The sequence below is a fragment of the Echiichthys vipera genome, assembly GCF_963691815.1.
Source record: "Echiichthys vipera genome assembly, chromosome: 7".
Lineage (NCBI taxonomy): Eukaryota > Metazoa > Chordata > Actinopteri > Perciformes > Trachinidae > Echiichthys > Echiichthys vipera.
In genome coordinates, this window is record NC_139832.1 from 24,852,832 (window position 1) to 24,866,307 (window position 13,476).

General features: G+C 39.9%; 1 protein-coding gene across 4 annotated transcripts in view; it reads right to left on the reverse strand.

The window, feature by feature from the left end:
* Window positions 1-9,786, reverse strand: part of wwp2 (WW domain containing E3 ubiquitin protein ligase 2) — a 54,919-nt gene extending 45,133 nt beyond the window's left edge. For 3 of the 4 annotated variants that reach the window (XM_083917169.1, XM_083917170.1, XM_083917167.1), the window contains exons 1-4: window positions 9,738-9,786; window positions 8,443-8,524; window positions 2,775-2,931; window positions 1,795-1,916 (exon numbers count right to left, since the gene is read on the reverse strand). In XM_083917169.1, coding sequence (XP_083773295.1) covers window positions 1,795-1,916; window positions 2,775-2,931; window positions 8,443-8,512 — 349 coding nt within the window. In that variant the 5' untranslated portion in view covers window positions 8,513-8,524; window positions 9,738-9,786. Of the gene's footprint in view, window positions 1-1,794; window positions 1,917-2,774; window positions 2,932-8,442; window positions 8,525-8,690; window positions 8,815-9,737 lie in introns of those variants that run through there. The other variant, XM_083917168.1, reaches the window with a different exon arrangement.
* Window positions 9,787-13,476: the final 3,690 nt, after the last annotated feature.

Genomic DNA, 13,476 nt, shown 5'->3' on the forward strand with positions numbered 1-13,476 from the left:
CGTTTGTAACAGAAGAGGTATTCGATGAGCAAAGATAAGCCGACGGAGATGAGTAACATTTTATCTTCATGAATAATACTGTTGTTGTTTCAGAAGCAGACGTGCCGCTTCTTTGTCAGTCTTTTCCATTGGCTACTGACGAAATTGTTCCATAGCACTAATAATTAGCTATAGTGCTGAAAGATGGCACCGAAGTTCAGATTTGATTTATTGTATGATGGGACATAAGCCTATATTCTAACTTTATTTTATGCAGGTGTAGTTTCAGTATAAGGACTGAAGCTCTGATGTTGTAATGGCACAACTATCAAAACTTTTACAACTTTGAATATCCAGTTATGCACATACAGAAACTGACTTGCTGGAATCTGTCTTATCTTTTGTTGGATGAGATTAAGCAATACGATGTGTTGCCCTTAGGGGTCCGTTGCTGAAACCTGCCAAGATTGGATTTCCCATCATATACAACCCATCTTAAAAAATGAATGCCAGTTACTTTAAAAAAAACACATCTTGTTTAGATATCTCAAAAGTAAGTCACAATTTGACAGAAACATCAGACTTCCAGAGGAAATAAGGAAAATGTACTAAAGAACAACGGAGGGAACACTCCTGAATAATATTATCAGGTGTTTCCTTACTCCAAAGAGAAAACATTTACAAGGTGGCACCCCAGAATATGGTCACGGCCAGACAATGTGGGAAAATATCTGTCTACAGTTCAACCTTACTGGTGATGAGCAGTAACAGTTAACAACAAGTTAATTCTCAGTTTAAAGACTGACGAGTTTTAAGGCTCATTTATGTTCACTGAATTAATTTCAATCGCTGTAATCATCACTGCCCTCATATTCCATGTCTTACAGTAATAGATGTTAAGCATTAAATCCACCAATGGACTCCAGGACTGTGCCTACATGTACCAGGATGCATTGCGCTCCAGCAGCAAGTTCATTTTTTTTGTCTTCTAAATAAACTCACAAAATGCAATACAACCGTATACCGTCTGAATTCAAGTATTTTATCTTTCACCAACACACCTGATTCAAACTGGACAGAAACACAGTAAACCTCACCAAACCAGTCTTAGTTAGTCTTTTGACTGTTGGTCAAAAATAAACTCTCAAGTCATTGAGTAAAATGTGAAAAATGCCGGCTCTACATGCTGTTTTCCCCCGCTGTCTCTGTCTGTGGTGCCGGCTGCTCGTAGAGCAGCTGCCCTCTAAACAGCGTCTCTCACTCCTTCGGTGGTAGACCAATTAAATTAGCAAAATACAATGATAAAAACATGCTGAAAATCACCCTGCTGGTCTTGGTTGTCTTTTCAGTTTATCTTCAGGATCCTGAAGAAGTCTCCAGCACACCTCTGGCTAACTGAGGCGTAAAACTTTCATGCATAATAACGCACATACGACCCTCTATGAGTTGTCGTCGGCGACAGCATCCAACTAAAAATGATTCCGTTTCTGTAGGACAACACCAGTTGGAGGAATATCCAAGACAGCCAAAACACTGTAAAATGCATACGCCAAAAAATATTTTGTCGTTGGAAATGTAGCTAGTTTGCAAGAAAGCAAAGAGAAGAACAAGGAAGGTTTTGAGCTGCATTGGGCCCTACAGTCAAAACTTGAATTCATCAGCACCATTATCTACGTCACTTTTATCAAATGATGGTGCTGGTAGGAAGAACAACAGATTTTGCAGCTGCGCTCCAGAGACGCATCAGAAAGACCTACATCGAGACTTAGCAAGAAATATATCATCATTCTCTCGTTTTTATGTGAGGGGGCTTACTCTTGCCATCGTGTGTGCGCAGTGTGTCAAGTAAGTCTATGGTGGCGCTGCCCAGTAGCTCCTTCCTCAGGGTGTGGCAGCTCCACAGCTTCAGATCCAGGCGACTCTGAGGCGTCACATTGCTGTGCAACACAAGGCAACATGAACACAAACACATTATCAACTGAGGCTTGTTACCACACGAACAATCATAAACACAACAAATACTACATATCAGTAAGTCAATCTAATCAGTTTAACCTTAGGAAACGTTTTAAATGAGCCGACTTTCACTTTGAGTAAACTATGATTTTCACAGTGGAAGAAGCCGAACTTCTGCTAGAGTAGAATATTCTGGTGTTTGGAAGTCTTTTCTTCATTGCCTATATCACACAATCACACATAAATTGAGTTTGAGTTGAGTTCCAAATAATTGTTTGAACACGTTTACAACGTTGCTAACAGGCTTGTTAATGAATGACACGGGTACTGACGGATTGCTCTTGAAGCAGTTAATAACGAGAGAAAAATGCAAACCAGCTTTAAAAGTGACGTATCTGCTTTAAATAAGTGCTTTCAGTAGACGTGATACATGCTGATGTGAAGAGTGCTTCATGTGGATTCTGAAAAGTAACTGATAAATGATTCAAATATTTAAAGAAAACAAATTATAAACCATTTGAGTAGTGAATGCGGTGTGGTGGTAGAATGGGTTAGGTTTGGTTAATCAAAAACTAAATAATGAGCCCTTTTTTATTGTTATTTGCAGTTACCAATGTAGCTTTCCATTTCAATATGCAAACCTTTGTTTACATTTTGTTTTGTGCTGCATTATACAATCACGTACAGTTTTTCAAAATAAAATTGACTTAAATGAAATGGTCAATTTAATTTTTGGGAGGAAAATGAACTGTTCGCACTGAACTACTAATTGATAAATTAGTCAATAGGTTAAATCGATATAAAAATAGTCTTGTGTGTGTGTGTAATGGTGTTCTTACAGGGTAAGGTCTTCATTCCACTGCAGCTCGAGGTGTCCACTGCGTTTGCCTGTTTTCTTGGTTTCACTGCTCAGGCCGTCTGCAGTCACCTCGACAAAGGAGCTGAGTCGAGAGTGGCACTTTGGCAGCTTGGGAGACTGGGGCTTCGCTGAAACCACTGAGCATGCAAACACATAAGAAGGTTTTAAAATTGTAAAATTTGTTCTTTTTGTAAAACTGGTTTATGTATTAGAACAAAAAAATAGTGGGTCCGGGGATGAGAGTAGAAGTGAATAGACTGAAACATACTGTGTGACAGTTCAACCCCAATAAGGAAATGTATTTCTATTCGTTGTGTGTTTTACAGGTCAAAGGTTTGGCTTTCATATCAACAACACCTCAACCACAATTTCTTTTAAATAATATACTGTCCACCTCTGTGCGACCAGTGAGACTGGACCCCTACAATTAAGTCATCTGCGAACCGAAGGCCTTTAATTTGAGTATCAGAGGAAACTCAAACCAACTCAGCCAGCAACCACACATGTACTTTACACAGGCAAACATATTACCCCAGTACTTAAAGGCCTTCTAACCTGCTCACCGAGTCAGACCTCTCATGTTATCAGGTGGTTGTCATCTAACTGTACCTAGGGTAAGATCCAGATCTGGTGAAGGTGATTTTAGTTATTCTGGTACTTACGAACTGTCGGATGATCGGAGATGTGACACAACTGTATCCTTTTTTTTAAAGCAACCTGAGCACTCTTTTTAATTCATACAGTCGTATGATCAGTTACTGCGTTTGTGTGTCTGACTGTCTGTGTGGATGTGTTAGCCGGTGCATGTCTGTGTATGTTTATGTCCGTAGAGTGGACGTGGGCTACTAATTGGCTTTGTTTGCACATGCATTTTTTTTTAAAGATTATTTTTTTGGCAGTTTTTCAAGCCTTTAATAGATAGGACAGACAGGAAATGGGGGGGCATGCAGCAAAGGGCCGCAGGTCAGAGTCGAATCTGTGGCCGCTGCCCCAAGGACCTTCAGCCTCTTTGCACGGGGCGACTCCTCTAACCACCGGCCGCCCCTCAGATGCATTTTTAATGAAAAGCACACTACGTTTACTGATATCAAATGTGCTATATATATGTCTAAATATTTCAGTTGTGCCCATTTAGTGGTATATATATAAAAATATATTTAACCGGGTTGGACTAGTCTACTTTACTGCATGTACAGTGTAAGTATAAAGCCGGACATCCCGCATGCTGTATCCTCTGCTTCCCCTATTAACGCTATCTATTTTGCAAGGGCACCTTCATTGCATCCGGGGCTTAATGCCGCCAAAGACAGTAGTGATTGGTTTAAAGCAGGGGTGCCTAATTTCCCCCTGCATGTTTTAGGTTTCTCCCTGCTCAAACACACCTGATTCTAACAATTATCAAACCTGTGACAAGCTTCAGTTGCTTGATAACATTAGAATCAGGTGTAATGGAGAAACCTTAAACACGCAGGGCATAGGTTTCTCTAACACACCTGATTCCAGAGCAACTCTTATAACAGAATATTAACTTAACTTGTGAAGCCAGACCATACTGCAACACAGCGCTGTGGAGAAAGGTCTAGTAATGCGAGACTAGGATTGGACTAATACAGAAAACGTGGTTACATACCTAATCTGTTTTACAGGACATGTTATGGTTTTATACAGTTTTATTCATGTCCTTCATGTCCCCTATCATACTATTTCAGGAAGAGGCCATTATAGCAGTCAAAAATGTAATAACGTGCTGTTATCACAGCCTCGTATACCAGTAGTAACGTGAAAGCAGATAGCTCCCTAGAATCAAGGATCAATTGTATGTATTTTTTATTTTAACTGTGTACTTCATGACATAATGTTATGTACAATATTCAAATGTCTTCAGATAACAATCCCTCATATTGTTTATGGCGTCTTCTAAAAGGCTTGAATGTCACGCATTACTGACGAAATGTATTTGATCAACCTCCCAGAGTCCTTAACTTTTTTTAAAGTTCATGGACGCCACCCAACACTTGTCTTTCAGTCCAAATTGAAGACAGATTTTTGGTTCTGTCAGCATCACTCTCACTGTAGAATACTTCTCCTGCAGTTTGTATAAAGGACTTCAAAATACTTTGCAGTTTTATACAAACAGGAAATTATATACTTCCACCCCTCAGATATCAATCAAACCGCAGCTTTAAAATGTCACTGCCAATCAAACTAACCAGAGATACAGCACAGGGTTTATGCAGGAGTGCTGAAGTTTAATAATACAATACCCTATCGCCACTTTGAACATGGATGTCCATCTGTGGGTTTTTTTTGTGGCTTTATTTAGTCTCTTGTCAAACATTAAGACAAACGGCCCAGCCTTGTTGATGTTATTATGAGTTTTTTAAAGCACAGGGCTAATCCGAATTGGACTATGTACCTTTTTCTTTTGCACAGGCAAACTTCTTAGCTTTTTCAGAATACTGGAATGGCTTGAAAGTTAGCTTGATTAAATTCAAGCTAACAAATGACAAATGTAAATATTGAGAACAAGTTCTAAAATTTAATACCTCGGAAAAATGCACTTAAGACAACAGCCTTCATTTTCGCTAGATTGATTTATCAACTTTTAACACCATTGAGACACCCTGCAATGAATCTTTGTCCAAAAATATAAACATTATTTTTTCCTTTCTGAGGGCTTCCTAGAAATGTTTTCCTATGATTTAAATGACCTTTAAATGACGTTTTTTTCCAGATGTGCATAAATTTCCTTTGTGCATTGCTTATGGGAAAACAGTGTCCATTAACAGTTTTTTGTACGCGCACTGTCAGTTTTCGGTATATTTATTGTGTCGCTTACCACATGTGAACACACTTTTCATGCATACTCATACTCAAAACCTGCTTAGAGTAAGTATGCAGTACGGATTTGGGACGCAACTTGTGTGTTGGTGGTGAGTCAAGAAAACAGACAAATATAAACATCGCCCTCTAGTGGAAGAAAGAAAAAACATCTGTGGTATGACTCGTTGATTTTCATGAGACTGGGATCTAAGAAAAACAATTTAACTGTCACGATGAGGCCTCAGTGTTAAAAAATACCCGCCCAGAAACCAGTGTGGACACTGGAGGGAAGTGTACACACTGCCGGCCTGCTGAAACGTTTCATAACTTTTCAAGGAATTTAAATACCTGCATCAGAGCGCTTCTACAGCCTTAGAATACAATTGCACTATGTTTTTTTTTTATGCTGTTATTTTGTATTCTCACTAGCTGAACTGAAACAACGTAATGAAATGAATGCATGAGACATATTATACAACTGCTGTGTTATACTCATGTCAAATTAAACTTCCTGACAGTCCCTGTCTTCTTACAGAGAATTGATGAAACTCACCAGCCCTTTCTGAACACAGTACACATCTCTACACTTCATGATATATCTCTAAATCACAGCACTACTGGAAGCTCTGCAACTCTGGTAAAAGGCCTACAGCTACGGCTTAGACAGAATTAGTGGCTTTTAATTCTTGTAGGCCTGCTGAGAATCTTGTTATGGCATGTGTCTGTCATATGAGAGCCAATGTGTTCATCCTGAACACTTGTGGATTGCAATCTGAAGAACACACAGCCTGGCAGCGTTTCTCAGGGTACGTCTGATCAGGACGGGTGGATGGATGAATAAGCAGTGACAGACTACTTCCTATCACAGACGAGAGATTAGCATATCTCTGACGAGGAGAAGGAAGTGAGAAGGGGAGGTGGAAGAGCATCTCAAATGGAAAAATCAAAAGTAGGTTTGTACAGAGCGAGGAGGGGAGATCAGGTAAATAATGGCAGAGAAGAGATCAATAGTGAAGTAAATGAGGAGGTGCACCGACCAACAGTGACTGATGCTGAGAGGTTGTGACTGAACTATGATTGCATGAAACACAATTGGTAGTGTAGAAAAGAGGAAAAGGAAATAACTTGGTCACACTGTACTTTTTCTGGCCTGTTCATATGAAAACAAGGCTTTGAGGAGACCGACACTTTAGTGCTACATGCCAAGACTTAAGTATACATCAACCTGAGTGATATGACACCATTCAAGGATAATTTGGTTAATTACAATGTTTTTTCTTAGTTATGACCATAATTGATATGATAACATTGTAGCTAACAAAGTAACTGCTGTGCTGACAGTGTATAGTATATATGTCCCATTATACAACAATTATTCAACCACAACTCTATATTTATAATGTTTATAAGTTTTCTCAATCAACCTACATAATAGACGTGTGTGTGAATGTATTTAAGGTACAAGGTATCGCTTATTGTTTGTAAACACACAGCATTCAAAGTTGGCCCCTCCTCTCCTCCCTTCCACAGCCAGCCAGAAGCCGTTTTCACATATGAACCCCAGATTAATTGTCTTTCACACATGCATCACGCAACTGAAGATTTGCGGTGTCAAATGCGGTGCTGTTCGGTTCAAGCAAGAGGGCGTGTCTGGGTAAAGCATGCAGGAGGCTGGACACGATGCGGATTTCACCGCGCCAACGGAGCCGGTTGGTCAGTCTCTTGCCATTCTTGGAAGTTGTCTGATGATGTCGGCGTTTGCCTTACTGATAAAAGTTCACAAATCTAGTTGTCTCTATCAACATGCCAGCTCACTCTCTGTGAATTCACTGGAGAATGAGGACACATCGATGAACGTCAGGGGTTAGCATTAGGCACAAGAGGCAATAATCTCCAAAGCAGCATGGGTCATTTTTATCAACACTCTGCATTCATATCTGGAATTTTCAATTCTTACTTGGATTATTGGTGCATTCCTAAACTTTGGCCCATGAAAATGTGTCAAAAATTCATGTGAATTTTGCATGAACCCAATGCAACATTTGTCATTCCGTTGTACAGGCGACAGCTGTCCTGAAGGTGCACAGCGGCTGGACAGGGAACTGTTAGATGATCACATGATTATTTAAAATGTTGTTTCAATACAAACAACACTTGATCAAATCAAAGCCTGGATCTTTGCCAGTGTTTTTTAATATGCGGGTCAGTTCAAAGTTGTGACTTATTTGGGCTGCTATTGTTCGATAAAAAAATAAAATAATTTTGACAACAGTCCAAAAAAAAAGAAGGAATCTGACCTGAGCAGAGTTAATCAAACTCAATCATCAAGTTTTTCCAGTGGAACTGAATGTCAATCAGCCTAAACCTTTCTGTAGTAAACATTGAAAGATGGGGTTGACAACACAACATGTTGGTTGACACAAGTCACACAAGAATAAATGACAGACAAAGTACAACATACACAAATTGCCCTAAAAGCGGTCTAATTTCATAAATGCTGTAAAATGTCCTGCACATCCTATCTAAACAATGGGAGGTTAGCTTTGTAAATACAGAGACTATAAAAAAGGGTTAGGGTTAGCCCCTTTGGCATTTTGACAATCAGAAAACTGACAGGAGGAATATAGTCTGTGGTGTGTCAGGTTGACTCATTATATTCAAAAGGAAGTTGCTTAATTATAAAAAATGTTTCATAAGATTGTGCTCCACACAGAGAGGATAGTTCCCTGTTGATCTATGCCTAACGTGCAGAGCAACCACAGCCTCAATGTGTAAGGTAGCTAGTTACCAACTCAATGAGATGGCGAAAAAACCCAGATCATTACCTTTCAAGATCAACTGAGACTTTTCAGTGGTGTGGGCACCGCCAGGTCTGCTCACGCTGGCAGCTGCCATGACCTCACAGCTCTGAAACATAACCGCACACACAAACACACACACTATGACAACGTATTGTCACTTAGTTGCAACATTAGAACAACCCCTAAAAAAATATAACATATATAAATAGTTAGCAGCCTGGCTGAATACATTTCATTAAAGGCAGAAATGCCCCCCCCATCATCAACATCACCTTGAGCAAAGTCAGAGATGCAGCCTGCTGGTCCCGTTTGCATTCAATCTCTATGACCACCTGAGGTCATATGCAAGGACAATACGCAGTTCCACAGCAAAATTGACATCTAGTCTGGAGCTTTTGTTAACAATGATCTTTACTTAATATATTAATCCCAGCCCTGAAGCTGGTTTGTGGACGCGATCTCATCCTCTTATGTTATTATATGCTGCCACACCAAGGTGACTGCTGTTTGCACCTCAGCCTGAGAGCAGACAAAACCTAGTGATGTAGGGTCAGATGTGACCTGGGACAGAATTAAGAGCAACTTTTACGTCCTGTACTGACCAAAAGTCCACCTGAGGTCTGTCTCCGGGCCGCAGAACAATCACAACAAAGCGCACAGCATCTCCCGTCAACCTTGTCAAACTAGCTGACCGGCTACGCAGCTTTAACTAAGCCCGCTACTCAGTGAATGTTGGCTAAACTTCATATGGACTAATAACGATTTAAATGTCCACGACAAACTATTTCCATTGTCCCTTTATTTAAATACCCTTGCCCGCTGCGTACAAAACACAAACACGAAAGATGATCCAGGCATTTATATGCATCACTGTCAAGCGACACTGACAACACACAGACTTCCGGTCGTCTTTTCCAAACTAAAACTAAACTGGCGAACATTTTCATGATGCAGCGTGTTATAGTGCAACGTACAAAATAAACTACACACTAAACTGAAAGGCAGCATTACGTGGTGAGTTCTACACAATGTTATATACTACATATAGCATGTTCGCCCACCACTGTGGCATTTGTTTTGAAGGGGCAAAGACGCAATGTCCGGTCAGATGTAGCTGATTCTGGCTATCTTCACCCAGAAGAAGCTAACTGTTAGCGAGCGAGCTACTTATGGGATTTTATAAAAGGACATACCAATAAAACAGGTTCTAATCACCTGACAGCAAGTAAAATACACTGGTAGTTACATGGTTCATGTCATAACGCGTCATATCCATTGAAACACTAACACATTAGGCTTAAATGTAATCTTTGCCGTACCTTCTTCAGCTGAGCTCCGCTGCTGTCGCTACTCAACTTTCATTTCCGCCTCAGTGACAACATCACGTGACCCAAGGCATGCCTTTTTATTGCACAAAGGATTGTGGGTCATAAATAACGGTAAACATCATCATTTAGCATGACTTCTTTATTTCAACAAACAGTTCCGCTTCAATTTACATTCAGAAAATATATTTACTATAATATAGAGAGCAAAAGAAATTACAGAAGTATTTAGCAAATATTAAAGGTTGAATATGGAGAATGAGCAGAACTGTTTGAACCCATCCCCTCCAGCAAATCACACCATAAAAACAAGTATTGCAGAGTAGTTTGACTGACAGTTACCGTTACAGCTAAGTAAACATTAAAGTTAGCTTACGGATCAAGGAGAAACGTAGCCATTTGGTCGTGTATTTTAATGCCATTGAACTCCTTTCTCTCAGTCCATGGAGTGAATGCTTGGCCTATATTGACTCTTGTTTTTGCCCGTCTCTGGTCACTCAGCTGCTGGGACAAATAAGCAGCTGCAGGATTGGCAAACTCCATTTCACCCAGTGCCAGCCCACAGTAGCTGCACCAAACAACAGACAACCTTGGCAACCTGCAATTCCGGCCACTATTGGCTGCCACAATGTTAACTGAACATCATTGTCTATTTTTTAAAAATATGAATTCAGGCTAAATATATTTTTATATGGAAAAGCAACACTTTCATTCTTTACCCCGTAAAACGCACTGTGGGTGTATTAATTTTTTTTAAATATAGCTTTTAATAACGATTCTACATATTCAACCTTTAAAACAAGGAATTTAACATATTTTGGAGATTCTTTCAAGTACCACCAGAGAGAGCTTGAGCACCAGTGGTACAAGTACCACAGTTTGAGAACCAGTGCTTTAGTGCATGGATGAAGCATTAAGTTGTCAAATGTTACGATTTGATGCAACTAGTTAGCATGCTTATTCCCCCATGCTCCATGCTACACTGGTTACCAAGAGAAAACACTGCAGCTTTTCGTTAGAATAAGAAGACAAACAGTGAATAAACATTACAGAATGAATAACACTTTGTTACATTAACTTGTCCATGAACATTATTTCTGGCCTTGGAGATGGGTTCCAGTGCTGGAGTGCGCCTGAGCCTGGAGTTCTGCAGTGGGACACTATTGGGATATTCCCTGAATTTGACAAAAAGTGTATTCGATTAGAATAGCAGACTATTTAACTACTACATGTGCCCAGATTTATTTTGTTCTGTTTGCTTTGCTATAGCACCTGTTATTCATTGAATTAATAGCAATACGTTGTCTTGAATTGTATGGTGTTGCATGATGATGTTGATCTATTGATACTGAATACAAAAAAAACAAAAAAACACCACTTTGTGAGGGCGCCCATCTAGATGACCTTGCAGTGGGCGCCCCATATACAGAGACCTGGGTTCAACTGATCCTTTGCTGCCTGTCTCCCCCCTCTCTCTCCCCCATTTCCTTTCAACCTTCAGATGTACTGTCAAATAAAGGCATAAAAAGTCAACAAACAAAAAAAACCTACTTTGTTACCAAGACAGAGAAGAGCCTTAATGGGTGAAGATATGATGGAGAAGTCCCATCCACTTCCCTTTAGCACCAAAGTCTGGAACTGGACAGTTCCATGCTGTCCAAGTTGGCACCACCACAGTAATGTTAATGACCTAAATGAAAGCGTTTGTCCAGGATCAGAGGCCCTGTTCAGACCTGGTTTCACATCCATAATCCAGTCACAAGTACAGGTTTAAACAGCCGAGACGCATTGAGGAGGCATTGGGATCCAAATGACAGAACACATTCTTTTAGCAATGAGTACGCAAAAGTGTCCTGGGCCACACTGAAGGACCTCATATTCAACCTCCTCTGGCAGAAGGACATACTCATTCGCTGGCTTCGTCAACGTCTGAAATTTAGAGTACGTCAAACATTCATGTCACAGAAACCACAGAGAAATCACTGTCAACCTTGTGTTTTGGATGTTATCATGCCGTCAGTGTTGTTATTCCGGTGCTCTTCAGAGATCTGACACCTGCGCACCTGTTCTCATCCCCGGCTCTCTTAAGCTCTGCATGCTGTGTCAGCAGCACAGAGCTCCCCGAAGACCGCCAGTAGTCAGTAACCTTATATTTTTAGGTTCATGTTTGTTTTTTATGTGAAACATTGTCCTGCTGTCTGCTGAGATTCTGGATCTCTCACTGTTCTTCAGGACTGCTGTCAGGCAAGTAAACTAGAAATGAATGTGGCCAAATCCAAATAACTTATAATACAAACAAAAGCAAGTGGACCCCCCACCCCCCATCATACTCAATGACCACCCCGTAGAACAAGTAGAGCGGTTTAGGTACTCGCGCACAATCATTGATCAGACCCTAAGTTTTAATGAGGTTTCAGAGCATTTTTAAGAAGGGTAGTCAGAGATTTTAATCAGGAAGCTGAGGAGCTTTGGTGAAAGCCAACACATACTTTAATTGGAATACAGAAACCTGGTGGAAAGCATTTTATTATTTAACATAACAGCACGGTACGGTCATCAACTTGACTGCGAAGATCAGAAACAAGATCGCCACGATTTTCAACATTGCAGCGTAGGTGATTAGCAAGTCACAGAAACAACTTTGCAATATATTTGGCAGTGCTGTACACAGAAAGGCAGAATGATAATTGCAGCTACTTCACATCTACTACACGCAGAGTCTTAGCTGGTCTAAGATTTAGGGTCCCAAGGGCCAGCCGGAACATATATAAGAAGTCTATTAGTCCCGATGATATACAGGCATTAAACATAGAGTGACTGCATCAGTGCTACTCTTTACTTTATAAGATGTGCTATCTCTCAATATTATATAACTAATTTGCTGCTACCTTTCCGTTTGCACAACTGTACATTTTATACCTTTATATATATATATATATATACATACATACATACATACATACATACTGTATATATATAAATATATGTGTATGTTTTGTTTTTAATAGGATACTGTGTTATGTGCACTGTAAGCACCTTTGATGTTCTTGGTTTTGGAGCAGAGAAGGCAGATGCAGACAAATCATTTGGGAGGCAGCGGGAACATTTCAGTGATTTATTGAAAAAAGGCTTACAGGTCTTGCATCCAAATAGAAGACAGGAGGCAGAAGGACAGGTAACAGGCAAACTGTGAACTAAAGTCCAAACACACGTATAAATGGTGGGAAGTGAGAACAGGTAAGCAGGAGGTCAGGTGACTGCAGGGCTAGTTAAGGTCTGGTGAAATAAAACCAGGGCGGGGCAGACAATAAAACAGGAAATACAAAACAATGAACCAAACCAGGAACAAGAACTGAAAACTAAAAACCAGATAACTGAAAGTCAAAGGTACAGTCCAGAACCAAACAAAAGCCAAGAAAAAAATCTATCTATCTATCTCTGTCTATATATATACAGTATATTCCTTGTAATATAAAGTTTTAATAAATAATAACGAAATAATTCCAGTAATCCTTTCTGCTTTTTTATTTTTTGCATAGAGCAGGGAAGTGTGCTCTGATTACAAGTGGACACTCAAGACACATGTGGAAATGCATTCCTTCATGCCAGGTGTGAACTGTGAGTCCACTTGTGATTGAAGAATGTAGCACAAGCACATCGCTAAGTATTTTTTTAACTTAAGAACTATTCTTTGTCCAAATCAGCAATCTTAGAAACTTAGAAAGCGTTCTTT